This window comes from Equus asinus, chromosome 16 (assembly GCF_041296235.1).
Source record: "Equus asinus isolate D_3611 breed Donkey chromosome 16, EquAss-T2T_v2, whole genome shotgun sequence".
NCBI lineage: Eukaryota > Metazoa > Chordata > Mammalia > Perissodactyla > Equidae > Equus > Equus asinus.
The window spans coordinates 8,262,710-8,277,949 of record NC_091805.1 but is presented as its reverse complement, the minus strand read 5'-3'; the positions used below and the strand labels follow the sequence as shown (position 1 = coordinate 8,277,949).

The 15,240-nt window shown below is 38.5% G+C and overlaps 1 protein-coding gene across 4 annotated transcripts in view; it reads left to right on the top strand.

Moving 5' to 3' along the window:
• The window catches only part of LRRC40 (leucine rich repeat containing 40), a 60,664-nt gene extending 45,684 nt beyond the window's left edge, over positions 1-14,980 (top strand). The window contains exons 15-16 of one of the 4 annotated variants that reach the window (XM_070486580.1): positions 12,875-12,952; positions 13,080-14,980. In XM_070486580.1, the coding sequence (XP_070342681.1) occupies positions 12,875-12,917 (43 nt within the window). In that variant the 3' untranslated portion in view covers positions 12,918-12,952; positions 13,080-14,980. Of the gene's footprint in view, positions 1-508; positions 1,408-2,004; positions 3,448-12,874 lie in introns of those variants that run through there. The other 3 variants (XM_044749562.2, XM_014867257.3, XM_070486579.1) reach the window with 3 other exon arrangements.
• Positions 14,981-15,240: the final 260 nt, after the last annotated feature.

The window sequence follows — 15,240 nt, the reverse complement described above, 5'->3', positions numbered from 1 at the left end:
CTAGTGAAACTTTTCTCATCACTGTGTATGTGTATACCCTGGAACTTTACTGCATAACAATGTCAGGGAAATATAAACTCCTTAGCTGAGTGTATGGAAGTTTTCAAAATCTGATTGCAGACTGCCACCATTTATTGCAAGCTCAGCATGGTCTTTCTTACTCTTTGTGTTTGCTGTTCCCTCAGCTTCAAATGCCTTTACCTGCTTTTATCAGTAAGCAACCTAAATATCACCTTTGAAAACCTTCCTTATTCTCTAGGCAGAGTTACTCCCTCTGATTTCCCATCATGCTTTGTTTGGACTCATTTTATACCATTTCTTTGCCCTCCTTTAGAAAAGAGTTGTCCTGGTGCCTGGAACAGAGTAAGCAGCCAATAAATACTTGTTAAGTGAATGTAAAGGGAGTTTGAGATGTCAACTGAAAGCCAAATAGTCAAGCAGAATGTGTGAGAAGTAATTGAATTCTTGGAAACTGCATGTGACAGTTTGGCATATTTAACTTTACCAGGGCAGCACTGGCACCTCAGGACCTCCTGTTAGAGAATGCTAGAAGGCCAGCACAGGTGATTCTCGTGACTTGCAGAGGTGGTATTCTGTGAAGTCTCTGTGAGCACCACACTCTCGAATTCTGAGCCATCACTCCTGGGGAGGACTATACAGAGTCAGGTTCTCGTGAGCCTCTCGTCACAGCATTTTCATCAACCAGTCAATACATAACCTTGTTTTATGTGTGTTTCTGTATTAAGACACCTTATTTAATATTGTTGATTCATTAACACTGAACTCTGGCCAAACAAGCCTGGATGAAGTTTATCTAATGTGTTTTCTCTGTAAGGCACATGACTGCCTTGTGTTTAGGAAAACTAGCCAGCACTTCAGTACTACACTTGTCGGCCATTGTAAACAGTGAAATCACCAACAAAAAGTACAAAAATGCAAAAAGTGTTGCACTAGATAGACCACAAAACACTTGCTTACAGTATGAAAGCTGAAACAAGAAGGCAGAGCCTCACCTTGTGCGACCTCAGCTGGGAATGAGCCTGTCGAGTGACTCAGATTTTTTGCTGCTCTGTGCATGTCCACAGATGACCTTGAAAGTGCCACGTGCATTGATTTTGAGGTTACAAGTAAGTTTTAGTGAGTCAGCAAATTAGCAAATATGAACTCTGTGAATAATGAGGATCAACTGTAATTAACTCCTTTTTCTATAAATTAAGAAAAGCAGTTTTTAAGAGTTCCCAAGGCACATAGAAATATTTGAAGATAGAGTTTAGATCTACTATATAATATGGTGTAAATCCTTTGACTTGCGTTTATACAAACACTTGTTATTGAAAATTAATATAAAAATGTCTTTATCCTATAATTTCAGATATTTCGTTAATTAAAGAAACAAATCAACAAGCCCTTAAATTTTAAATTGAACCTCATTTCAGAACATGTAAATAGATTTTATATGTGTATCTGGTCAAGGGAGGGAGAGGGCAACATATGTTGTTTCCCCAGGGCAGAGGGGTTATGTTACAGTTCTTGGTACTAATGCTTGTCAGTATGCTCATTCTAATACTTGTGTAAATATAATTGAGCCATTTAGTATATGGTCATTATAAGACTGAGAAGAGGATGGGTACAATGGTGTTCAGATCACAGATCCTCTCTTCAATAGCTGTGTGATCTTAGACAAGTCTTTCTGACCTCCCTGAACTTGTATCTTCTTATCTAGAAAATAGGAATATTAATGGTGCCTACATCATAGGGTTGTTAAGATAATTAAAAGTCAGTGAATGTAAATTACTTAGCATAGTATGTTTCACGTAACTTAAGTATTCAATTAATGTTGTTTTGGTTATTATAGTTATAATTCCAACTATTTAAATGCTTAGATTTGAAAAGGGAGAAACAGAAAAAAATACCCAAATTTTATTTATAAAATTGCAGATGAAATTAGAACAAAAGCCTCCTAATGGAAAATGTTAAAATTCTTAATTCCTCTCTTTTGTTCAGGACATTATTACTAGATGGAAATCCATTCCGCGTTCCTCGAGCAGCCATATTAATGAAAGGAACAGCTGCTATTCTGGCATATTTGAGAGACCGAATTCCTACTTAAATTGGAGTTGTCTTATAATCTTTGTCGTGTTAATTCTTAGAATTCTTGCATTGATAGCTGACATTTTTCTAAGGTATTGTGTACGTTTATAAAGGCGATAACTACGTATAGTGAGCATACATTTGTTCTGAATGTTTTGCAGATTTATCCTACTCACTTTAATTCCTTAATAACATAGTTTCTTCAAAGGTGAATTTTTATTTAATATAGTTTAGTGTTTTTATAATGACAAAGCGTTTTTGTAGAAGTGAGTTTTTCCCCTGTTTCTGTTTGTGTTACATATAATATGACCAGTTGACTTGAATATGACCATCCAATTTCTACCTTTTTATTAAGTATGACATTGAATTGAATTTTATTCAGTACTGTTCTTTGGCATTTAACAAAATACGACTTTTCATTACTCATGGTTAGGCCTTTTGTGATGTGGTTGGGCTCAGTGTAAGTTTTAAATATTAACGTTGACCGTCTTGTTTTTGTTTTAATGTAGTTGAAATGTTTCTTTTCTAGCCTTTCCCCCATGTTTTATAAACTAATTTTTTCAGAGTTTCTCCTGTCACAGAAATGCTACCCAAGATATAGTTATTGGTGGAAAGAATAGTAAAAGTGTTATTATAATTGCTCTCACAACTTTTAATTTAAAACTTGTCAAGTTTTTTTTTATGATGTCTTAATGTTAAGTTTCCATACAATGATCTAGTACTTCTAGATTCAGGGAATTTAAACAGATTGGCTCTGCATATTTTTCCCTCAGTTAGACTCTGAGCATTTTAAAAATATCTTTGTTCTTTAAAAAAAAAAGTACTGAAATTTTATTAATTTTATAGATATCAGCAACCAAAAAAATAACATATACTGCATAGAAATCTTGAAATGTACTTTGTTTAAATACTTACGGAGCAAGTATTTGTATACTTAATCTACTCTCTTGGTGTGCTCTAATCCAACCTTGTGCATTTTTTAATTTCCAGGGCCTTAATTTTAAAACTTGCTTGCAATCTTGATAAGACTAAACTTGTAGTCATGTGGTAATTTTTTAAAAAGGAATTTGTTATAGATGAACCTGATTTAACAAAAATCAAATATAAACATTATTATTTACACCAAAAATATCAAAAGTAGGATGGTCAGTCATTATAAAACTTATCATGTGATTCTATTAAGTAGCCAATCAGTAGGATGTATATTAATTTATATAGATAGATAAGTAGATAGGTAGACAGGTAGCTAGATAGATAACTTTTAGATGATTGAGACGTGCTCATCTTGTGGAAAAAAATCATTGTTAATAAAGATAAATACTACATGTTCATAATAAAAATTACATTTTTCAAGTATCGATTACAATGTTTATGTTTTTGGTTTAAAAGAAACATGCCCTAACTAAGAAATCTGCTTGATATTAAACAAAAGACACTTTACAATAAGGTGACATTTTATTATTTATACAATAAAGAGACTTTTATGTTATTCAAAACACTTTTTTAAATACTGAAAAAGTTGAGTACACCAAAGCCGAAAAATGGCTCTGCTGTACACTGCACAGCATCATTTTAGTCCCTGTATCTTGTATCTGTACAGAAAGCATCTTCAAAATGCATTCTAATCACACTGTACACCTTTACTGATTAGTGTCAATACAGAAAATCAAACTGGAGAATACAGCCTGCATTTGCAAAGTAACTGACAAAGTAATTAACTTCACTGATTCAGTAAATTTAAAATATAGATTCATAGGACTTCTTTGCACATAAAATGAAGCAGCTTTCAAGGTCGTTATGTTCTCATACTGCAAAAAAACCATTAAGTACATTCACAATCTATGTTAATAAAGTAGTAAATATGTCTTCATTCAGTTTTTATTTACATCAATATGTAGTTCAACTAAAAAGTACTGTTAATTGTGATACAGTAGTTTTTTAACACATACAAAAATGACAATTTTTTTATATATAATTTAAGCTCAAAATCACAATTATCTCAAAATATTAATTACAATACAGCCATTTCAATTAAACATGTCGTGATTTAATTTTTTTATAAAATGGTAAAATTTTTTATTAAAGTAAGCAATTTGTTTTGAATTGGCTAGAGTTCACCCAAGTAGAAAACCTTAAACGTTAAGAGGTGTTTCCTGCCCCCTCCCACCCGAATGTGTATACAGCCACCTAGGCTAGCAAAGAGACAGAAAAGGCCCCAATTTATAAAGATTAAGCCTCTTTTGCTATACTGCTGTGGCCTGTTGTTTCTTCCATAAAAGCTTTACAAGGGGAGTGTCAATAAACTATGCAGTGAAATGCATGCATTAATATACAATATGTCTATGTAAAATGTTAGTGTTTACTAGTGCACATTAGAATGTTCACAAAGACTGCAAAGGAAGTCATAAATAAAGAAGCACTTAGAAAGATCTACCAGTTGGAAATTGAAAACTACTTGATAATATAATATAATGGAATTTCTTTGAAAACATCCCAATTCAAGTTCTTTCTCTGGCTAAAGGAGCTCTAGTTACTTGGCCTTAAGATGTCACTGTTGTGCTGCACATATGGTAGTGGAGTCAACCATCAAAAAGGAATATGAGTCCAGAGACAGCCTTCATTTTACTAAAATAGTGGCTTAATGTTGTATCACTGCTTAGGAATTGTTCTTAAGCTTACAGAAGAGTGAAATATTTCACTACCTGAATTATAACCTCAAGTGAAAAATGGAAAATTTGCATGTGTGTGCATGTGTTTAGCATGTGGAAAAATATTAATATAAATAGGTGGAATTAGAACTTATACAATAAAACAAGGATTATGCCCCAACATAACTGAGTTCAAAAGTAACCAATTATCAAACAGTTTAGAATTGAAAGAATAATTTTTATGGATACTTAAAAACACCCTAAAAACATAGCATCTATTATCCTTTTGCTTAAAATTCTTAACAAACCAATTAAAAACCTATCACTGTCTTTGTTTAGAATTGCAGTTGTTAATTTAATATTTCTTTTCTGAATAGGAAGAGACCATAGTTCATGTTATGGTTTACTTATATACAGCTGGGTCGGGGGGGTGCCCTTGGGTGGTTATAAAGTGGGAAAAATGAAAGTACAGTACTTGCAAACCCTGCTTTTGCAAGATTATTTGTGGTAGTTTTTGAAACTTACGAACAGAATTCAGTAGATTTTTACCTCTGATTTTCAATGAGGAAAAAATTCCTCCTTCATATGAAGACAATGTCATTGTCCTTAAGCTTCCTTTAGTCCCTTCTATACACTGAGTACAAAGAGAAACTTGATTGGCTCTTGAGACAAAGTATCTGGCTTATCTATCAATTATCTTTCTCTTCATTTTAAACAGAAAATACTAAGGCTTGCATTTTCAAGGAGGAAAATGTAGTTGAGGATGTTAAGGGGAAATGCCTGAACATCATAAAGTGGTATTAAAACATTTATTGCATTCCATTGACACTAGGTGTCGTCAAAGCTAAAACCAGATTTCCTAGAGTAAAACTTAACATACAACATTCCTCACTGCCCTGAATGATGCCTGGTCCACATTCAAGACCAGTGAGTCCTCTGAGTGGAAAGATTCTACAAGTATTGAAAATAAAATTTAGTTCAGCACTACATTCTGAAAATAAACTACCATTCTAGCAAATATGGGAACTGCTTTATGTTCTGTCTGCCTGAGTTTCGTCTTGGTTTTCCTGTGGATTTTGCAAAAAATTACGTAAGATTTCCTGACTAAATAAGAGATGTTCTTTAGTAGAGTGGCGGGGAAAGGGAAGAGGGATGGAAAGATACAGAGGAATAGAATGTGATTTCTTTTGTCCGTTCATCAACTGCTTTCCTTAATCTAGCTATTATAAAGGTCAGGGGACCTGCACGCCTGGGCAGCATTTAACCTCCTTAATTTACCCGTGCGAAACAAGTGCACAAAGAAAAACACCTATGTATGTGTGTCTATATACAGATGCAAAACCTGAGTCACAATAAAAAGTCTTTAATATAAGAAAACCTTTCTTAATGTAGGAAAATAACCTTTAAAGGGCCAAAAATATCTTTGTACAATATAATCAGCTAACTTTAAAACTTCAGTGTACTTAACTATCACATATTTTATAAGACTCAACAAAAAAGGAATCATTTACATTTGATAATTCTCTTACCTTAGCTGAGATACCCACATTTTTATTTCTAACATGTATTTTTATTCCCCTGAATTCATTAACTTTTCTAAAAGAAAAATTAAAAGCACATTCACATACAAGAACTGTTTAATTTCTGATGAACAGTTCCTGCTTTTTCTAAATATTGAGGACATAGGAGATTTGGGGTTGCTAGGCATGTATATAACAATGCCAAGCCGCAACGGAATTCTAAGAGTTAAAACAAAATATATAATCTATTAAGAGAAACATTACTTGGAAAAATATTTTGCAGATAGAGTTGGGCCAAGGTCTGCATGAAGCTACTCTCATTTGCAGGCTCCCTTTCTGCAGAGAGTTAACTCTAAAAAACTCCTTTCTCTATGCTCTGTTTCCTTAGCTTTCAGTAGGTTTCTTACCTTGAAGCCTGAATTGTTGCAATTGAAGTCTCTTGCTCACATTCAGCCACCAGTTACAATGTCCTCTTTACTTATCTACATCTTATTTCTCCCTCTTCAGGAGCTTAGTCCTCTGGGATGACTCCTTGGCCTCCCCTCATGTGCTGCTTAAGTGGTCATTAAGAGAAAAAGCTGTTGAAATGTCCCCACTGTTTTATCATTAGACACTGATTTAAGGCTCAGTTCAGGACATAACTTATCCCCTGGGCTGTATCATCTCACATGCATACTAAGGATATTTTATAGAAAAATGAGTGCAAGTTCCTTCTCCATGCTTCCCCCAGTTGGCCATTACCGTTAATTATGCATTTGTGTCAGTTAAGTCACTGATACTTGGAAGAAGCCATCTGAACCAAAAGGTTTGACCCTTGCACCTGCAGTTGGGTAGGAGGACCCTTTGCATACTTGTATCAATAGGCGAAGGGATTCTGGGCAGTGTCCTTGAATGCCGTCTTTCCTCTCTGGGCTCAGTGGGCCCAGTTTGGGGATAGGTGGGAAATGCATGCAGTAGGGTAAGGGATTAGAGGCATTAGCCTAGGGAACTGTAGTCTGTCCCTGCCTTTTTGTGTGACACTTGCCTGAGGATCACTAGCAGGATTTTGTATTATGCAGAAGGCTAAAAGCAGAGTCACACTTTCTCTGCCAACAGACTTGTTACCATGGAAACCAATGCAGAAAAATGAAAATGTGACAAGAAGCTGAGGATTAAATGTGGAGAAAATTGATAGGGAGTTGCTTTCTACATGGCAATTTGAGCATTAGGGATTTAAAGAAACAGGATGTTCCTCGTGTGGCCAGGCCAATGAAAATGGACAGAATGACTTGCCGATAGCTGGTCCTGGAGGCTGAGATGTGGAGAATGCAGGGAGAAAGCAGTGAGCATGCTGTGCTTTGGATAAGAGGAACTCTGTAAAATCCACTTCCATCCTGGTGAGGTTGAACTCTTCAGCCCAAATGTTAAATTAACCATATGAACAAAGGTGCCCTTCCAAAGGCGTGTCTGTGCTCAGCTTGATAAATCAAAGCAGCCTGCTGGAAGAATTCTTTCTCACCTTTCCAAAGCCAGTCCACACTACCTGACAAAAGTATTGCATGCCTAGTATATTATTGCTTGACACATCTTCCCAAATATTTAAAAAACAAAAAGCCACAACTTTCAAATCTGCGGTCCCCCTCCCCCAAGGCAGCTGCTGTAAGTAACCTGGGATTTCAATGAGTTTTTCATTAAGGAAATAAGTATTTCACTTCACCTATACAAGTCCTCCCTATGTACACTCCTCTGTCATTCTGGAGTTGATAATAAATTGATCAAAGCAGACTCTAGGATTCCAGGACACTCTACAACAAGGACTTGAAGTTACAGCCTAAACTACAAAAGCAGACCTACGCTCTGTACTTCAGAAGCTCCAGGGAGAGTGCCCCTGCCCTGTCCCCAAAACTTCCCGAAAGGCTGGTTTCTGAAATCCTATGATGAATGCCTCACTCCTGCGACCTCAGCCTTTGGCCCACATTTCAATGCAGTTGCCCTGAGGAGAGGCGCAAAGGTCAACTACGGCTGGCTTGATTGGACGCTTCCTGGAGAGCGGGTTTTCAAGCAGTGGTGACACCCTTCACCTGACGCACCCTCCCAACAGGAATTAAAAACTGGAGACAACATCTCCCAGGAAGCGGGAGACCAGCTATTACTGGCTAGTTGTCTTTAGGGTACATCTAGCTGCAAATGGTCTGAATAAAATATGCTCCCTGGGCGGAAGTACACCAGACATAGATTTCACTAGAAATGCTTATTTCCTTCTCACTAGTGACTTGCTGTTCTATTTGTTAGAGTTCCTTACTGAATCATTTGACAGTCTCAACAATGAGTTCTTGCAATGCCAAAAGCCCCATTCATTTCTGTTTTCCCGAGAGTGCCTTACAGAGTTCTGAAATCCAATAAAATGCCTGAATTTTCTACCACTTGGCAGAATTGGGAGGCAAACGACAATAAACAGATTTGAGTACAGTTATCTTGCTTACGCTAAAATAATTTTTTAAATCAATATTCCAGCGAATCTCAGGATGGGAGACTTCTAGTGTTGGCTTCTGCAGGCAGGAAGCATTGGAACAACCTGCCGCAGGACTAATCTTTAACGCCGCGCGAAGCACTGCTTTAGAGTAAGGACAAGTGAGCCGATCTCTCTCTGAGACAGGCAAAGAACACAGAGTCGGGGGTTCGCGAGCAGTTATGCCTTTGAATTCGACAAATGATAAATAAGGGACCGTTTATTTTCCTTCCTGAGATGGTCTCTAAAATCAGGCAGCAGCTGCCTGGAGGAAGACTGACTGGTCCGGATTAAAGTAGAGAACGATGAGCGTTTGCTGTGAGGTGGTGCTGATTCTCTCACTGGTGGACCACACCTTGGACAGACTTGAGCTCCTCCAGGCTGGGAGGCCACCTGACACGACTGTGTTTAATAGTTTTACCACATCTCTTCATTCTTCAGACAAGAATTTAAAACTGCTATAACAAATCTCCTGATGTATTGAGAATTTAAATTTGACTCTGAATTTTTTAAATAATTTGGTTTCTCCTCTCAATTTTTCTAAGGTTGAATAAGTGATTCTCTGCTATATCATGTCCCTTAAAGAGGTGCAGACATAACTTTTACATAGTTTTCTCTAGCTCATCTGACAGTTCAGTATATAGTTCATGAAAGAACTGATCTTGCCAATATTAGGACATCTGTTGCTTTCAACAACTGCCGGTATTTGGAAATCAAAAATGCTGACTTATGAGTGGAATGATGACGTCTGCAGAGTAGCCGTAAGTCTGGAAATCTAATGTACGGCATGAGGACCGCAGTCAATAATATTGTATTGGATATTGGAAATTGGAAAAGGAGGAGATTTCAGGTGCTCTCACCATTAACAAAAGAAAGGTAACTATGTGAGGAGATGAGATGTTAATTAGCTTGACTGTAGTAATCATTTCACTATGTATTTATATAGCAAATCATCATGTACACCTGAAGTATATACAATTTTTATTAACATAAAAAACAAACAAAAAAAAACAGGGGCATCATACTGCATGGCTGTTCTTTCTGAATTAAGGTGAGGTGTTAAATAAATGAATAGTTCAGTTTTATAGTGCAAAAAAAAAAAAAAAAAGCTTTGTCACGTTGGCCACTGAATAGCCATAGATACTGGGCTGTGTCCGATACCTTCAACCTTGATCTCCAGCAATATGCCCAAAGTGGTTCTTGAGGGTCGAGCCCTCTGATTAACCATTTAAGAAGCTCAATCTCATTTTCAAACATAAGCATGCTGCACCATCCGCTGCAAATGGTCTTAATAAACTCACATTGTCTACACTGATGCACAGATACCGAATTGCTCCCAGGTAAAACCCACCACTTTATCACCAAATGGCAGCTAACTTTCCAGACCATGTTTGAACTCAGATACTTTCTGAACCCACCTTTATCATATGGTGGCTGTCCTACCTCTAGGCTAGTCCCAACCCGAGTAAAATAATCCTTGAGGTTAATCTCAAGGAGCAAACAAAAATGCTGGGATTTTGTTGGATGTTAAACCATTTCCGCTATTTCTCTGGCCAGTGTAATTTCTGAAGGGATTCTTCCCTCAGAAGAACTTGTGGGAATTTAGATGGCTACCACTTCTCAGCGCTGAGAGATGGCGCCAGGGCAGCTGAAATCGTGAACGTTGGGTGGCCCTGGAGGGAAGAGCCTGCAGCCAGGGCACACAGGCAGTTCAGCTGTCCATGTAATGGCATTGTGGGACTTGGTCTGTATCTGCAGAGTTCCAGGCACTCTTTTATTTCCTAGAAAACTTGATCATAGGTGCTGTTCAAGTGGCATTTCTTACTGAACTCTAACGGGTCGGGCTCTGTTCTCAAACACAAAGCATCCCGGATGGCGGGGTGTTTGCTCACAGTAAGGAGTGCCATCTTTTCCTTGTATGAGGGTGCATGGTAAGTATTTAGAATATGCAAGGCCACCAGAAGCATGTATACTTTTCTTAGGTGTTTAAAATACAATGAATTGTTTTAAAGCAAAGATTTCAAGAGATACTAAAGAGGAAGTGTTCTGTTGTATCCTTCCTTCAGATAGATCTCTTCAAGGGGAACAGCAGGCCTCTGTTATCAAGCTTCAGTGCCCTCCCCGAGGAAGGAGGAGCTGCCCTGGATTCCTGCAGCCCCTCTGACTGTGACCCCTAAGGCGCAACCCCTTGAGGACAAAGCCAAGTGAGAGTGGGAGCGAGAGCTTAGCCAGGTTGGCGACTGTCCCTCCCTGATAACGCTTCATCCAGGATGAGGCGGCAGTTATCTGCATCCCACTGTCACCTGAGACTTTGTCCTTTTTGGAAAAGAACATATATGAGGGACAGGAGCCTGCTTCCTGAGGGAATAGAAAAAGATTCCTCATCCACGTTATGAAGACAATAAAGCTAGGAGGAAGCATCGCCATTTTATTAGACTGTGGGGGAAAGAGAGAATGCACTGCTCTCTGACCTCCCCTCCTATTTTGTGCCTACGCAGCAGCATTTATGAGACTTTTCATGTGTCTGTCTCCCCATAGACTTTGTTTCTTGAGGAGAGGGAACATGGGTTATTTATATTTCTATCTCCCATTGTTCTCAAAACCTTTTGGTCACTAACATTTATTGATTAAGTTGAATGTACAGCAAGAAAAAGATAAATTATTTTAATCACTGATAATTTTGTTTTAAAGGATAAACACATGGATTGGCTAGAGGCCAAATCTTAGCATGGTCCATGGGCAGAGTTAGGAGACAATTACTTAGACATCTCTCTGACCTACATCTGCTCAAACCTCCATGCAGGCCTGGGTGAATACTGCTCTTCAAATGAGCACATGTTCTTGTGGGGCTAGCTGCACATGCTGGAGATATTTACGGAACGTTTAAAAAAGAAAAGAAGACACAGTCCTTTCCCTTTGAGTAGTTTTGATGGTCTATGTCCCTAGATCACAGGGATAGTAACTGTCATTTTGGGAAATATGTGAAAACCTAAAAAAAAAGTGCCCGATATTGTATTGTGTGTGTGTGTGTGTGTGTGTGTGTGAGAGAGAGAGAGAGAGAGAGAGAGAGTCCCGAGTTTGACTTTCTCTAGGAAATGGTCACAAACACAGATCTGTAATGTTTGCTAGCAACATTCATGGTTTTATAAAGAACATATCAGAGTGGTGGCCTGCCGGAGACTCTGTCTTGACCGTAATGAGACTGTGTGATTCTATCAAGTGCGAAATACTGACAAGTTGAACAACACCACAAGTATGGCTGCAGAATTATGTCCAAAGACTGGCTATCAAAGATGGGTAGATTAAAACAAACAGAAGGACAGCAGTGAAAGACAAGTGTTACAAGTCAGGAATGGTTTGTATGACGATACGACAGAGGAAAAATCAAATGTGGAGAACGAGATTTGCCCGCTACCTAACTACCCTTCTTTTCCTCAGGGGAGTTCTGGCTTAGCAAACACCCACAGAAGTTAGAGGAGTCTTGAGTATGACTATCATTCACTCATCTTGCAAGGAGGTGACATAATTGGACAATCAGCATCCTGGTGGGAGGGGAGAGGCATGCAAGGAGTGTTTCAAAGGGTCCAGGACTTTAAGTACCAGTTCCTTGCTGCTTTCTTCTCCTCCCAGCTGCTTAGGGCCCCACACCACCCCAACCGGGTTGTCCTCCCATCTGTTGTACCTAAAAGCAGAGCTTCCCAACCTCTTCACATCACAGCACGGAGAGAAGATGATCATGTTATTCTGCATAATGGGGTACAGGTGGGTAAAACAGAGACGGTCCCTCCAGGCCCCAAGTGAAAGCAATAAGCCACAAGCCCCGTGCTTTGAGGGGATCAACATCGCAGTCCCCGGCGGAGCTTAGCTGGCTGCTGGATAGGAAGCACTGACCTAGAGATTGCTCCCAGGATTACAAAATTAAGATTCTTCACATATGACAAAAAAGAAAAAAAACACTTTAGGTAACAGCTGATACCAAAAGTCTAGAGGTAGCACAGTACCACCAGCGTTAACACAACAAAACGAAACCAAACCTCTATTGGAGTACATAAATAGCTTTCAAGTCGGTTTTCTCATCATTCTCAGTCCAAATTCTTCCTAATTTTTATTCTAATATTTACTTCCAGATTCTGCAACTCAACCTATACTGAAAAGCCTATGGAAGTCTGAGAAGGAATGAAAAAGACAATGAAATAGAATATAAGGCAAGTGAAAAAGCCAAAAGCTGTATTCAAGAGAAGGAAACTGGTGGACACCTCCTGTATGGGCCTTAAAATGTGTGGCCACATTGTGTACAATTTAAGTTTGTTCAGGAGATTTTTGTCTCCCCAGAAAAGAGAGGAAGCACATCCAAGATGGCGCACTAAAATCGGCCAGCTCGAGATCATAAAGAAGTTGCAAAACACCAACCCAAAGAAGGGTGAACGAATTTGCTAAGAAAGAGCACGACTATATTAGTAGCTGGTGCTCATGTGGCCAGAGAGGATTGATGTGGAGGAAAACATGAGAGGATTTAACTAGTTTTACATAGACTTCGGGAAAGAACATCTTGTTTTCCTTCTACTTTTGCTTGGGGTTGGAAGAAAGAGTGATGACGCAGTGGGCAGAGAAACACCATGAACCCAGAAATAAGTAGGACTTTGGTGGAATTGGCACAGGAGCGGCCCAAACAAGGGTGCTGGCCAAGCTTGGACGGTTGGGGACATAATTAGCTTAGAAGAAATAAACAGAAACATTTGGCTTTTTAAACAATGATCCAGCTATTAGAGCTAGCCCTGAAGTTCCAAACTTAAGACCCAAAATAGCTTGAGGACACATGTCACTGAAGCTGCCAGAGGCTCTGAGCCTTCAACATGCGGACATTCGGAGAGATGAGAGGCTGCAGGAGCCTGTAAACCATCCCTTGAATCCGATTATCACTTTATAAGATATATTTTGAAGTACATTCCTTATTCATTTTATAATATAGTAAAATCTGATTAATAATATGTCAATTACTTGCACACACAGATAAAATTAAAAATTAGTTTATACTATATGCCCAGTTACTGTCAGATATCAGTTGGAAATAAAGCCATACACAGATGCGCACATCTTCAGACTGGACTAGTGTTAGAGTAATAGAAAGAACCCTGTGCCAGGCACACTTCCTTCCCCATGTTTAAGTTTCGGAGAGCTCATTTAAAAAAATATATGTTAAATAATTTGTAGCAAATATCTTGCCACATATTTGGAATGAGAATATCTGAAGGAAGCTTGGTTAAAATAATGGCAGAGAGTCACAAAATATTTGGAAAACACAAGCAAGTAGAGAAGAATTATTAAACTGGTGGATGTAATAATTCAACTGAACAACTGGGAACGTCAACACTTTCAATCACACGTTCACCTGAGGCTTAGAGAGAGTGGAGTGTCTCTCTCTTTCTCTGTTCCTCTCCCTCTGTCTCTCTGATTGGGTCCTGGGGTGGTTGATACAACCTGAGAGGTTTAGTCAGAAAATACGGAAACTGCTTAAAATAAGCTCAAAGCTCTTAATTTTTTTCTTACATTGTTTAAATTTAGAGCATTGTTTCAAATTAATTCTCTCAAAAGAGTATGTAAAGGTTTGTTAATAGTTTTATCAACAATTTATTAGCAGTTATTTATTAACAGCTGTATCAGCACAACAGGTATAAAATGGACTGTCCAAAGTGTGGTCATCCAAGACAGAGAATTGCCAAGACTCGTTTGGAAAATAGAGACACGTGAGCTCCATCTAGTGGTGGCTCTTCCTAACTGCAGACATATTCCAGTAAAGAGTGTGATCTGTCCCACTGTGTATCAAAATGTACGTGTCAGACCCACCCCAGTGAGTCCAACAGAGGGTCTTACTAGGATGAAACACATGATTTGTTGCTTTATGAGGGTGGGTTACTGAGGGAAGTGGTAGCCTCTTCTCTGAAGGAATTTAAAAGTAGCATCAAGTCTTCCCCAAAGGTAGACAGATGAAGCAGATCCTCTCAAGGTCCTTTTCCGTCGGATGATAGAACAATAATTTTCCTCACTTCCCCACAGAACTTGTACCTATGACTATACTGTTTGAGATTGGCCTTTATTTCAGAAAAGTGCTCCGGTAGTTTTTTTGTGTGACATAACTTTTAGTGACTTTCCTAAGTTGCGTGACTAAAAAATTACTCACTACATTACAAAAATAGTTTCTAGAAATAAATAACAATTAAATGAAGTATGTTTCTAATATATGCCTTATTTTTCATTTTGAATTCTTCTTTCTACTTTGGAAAAGCAGAAGGGAGGCCAGTAAACCACGAGGACCTGAGAGATCTCTCTTCTGGTCGGGGGTGGGGGGCGGGTGACCCACAGCCACCTGGTCTCCCGGCGACGGGAGGCTGTGCCTGAATCTGAGTCTGGTTTCTGCCAGCCAGTTTGTTCTTCTTTGCCTGTTCCTCTTTATCCATCCTTTATCTCCCTTCTCATTCTTACTCCCTTAAATAAC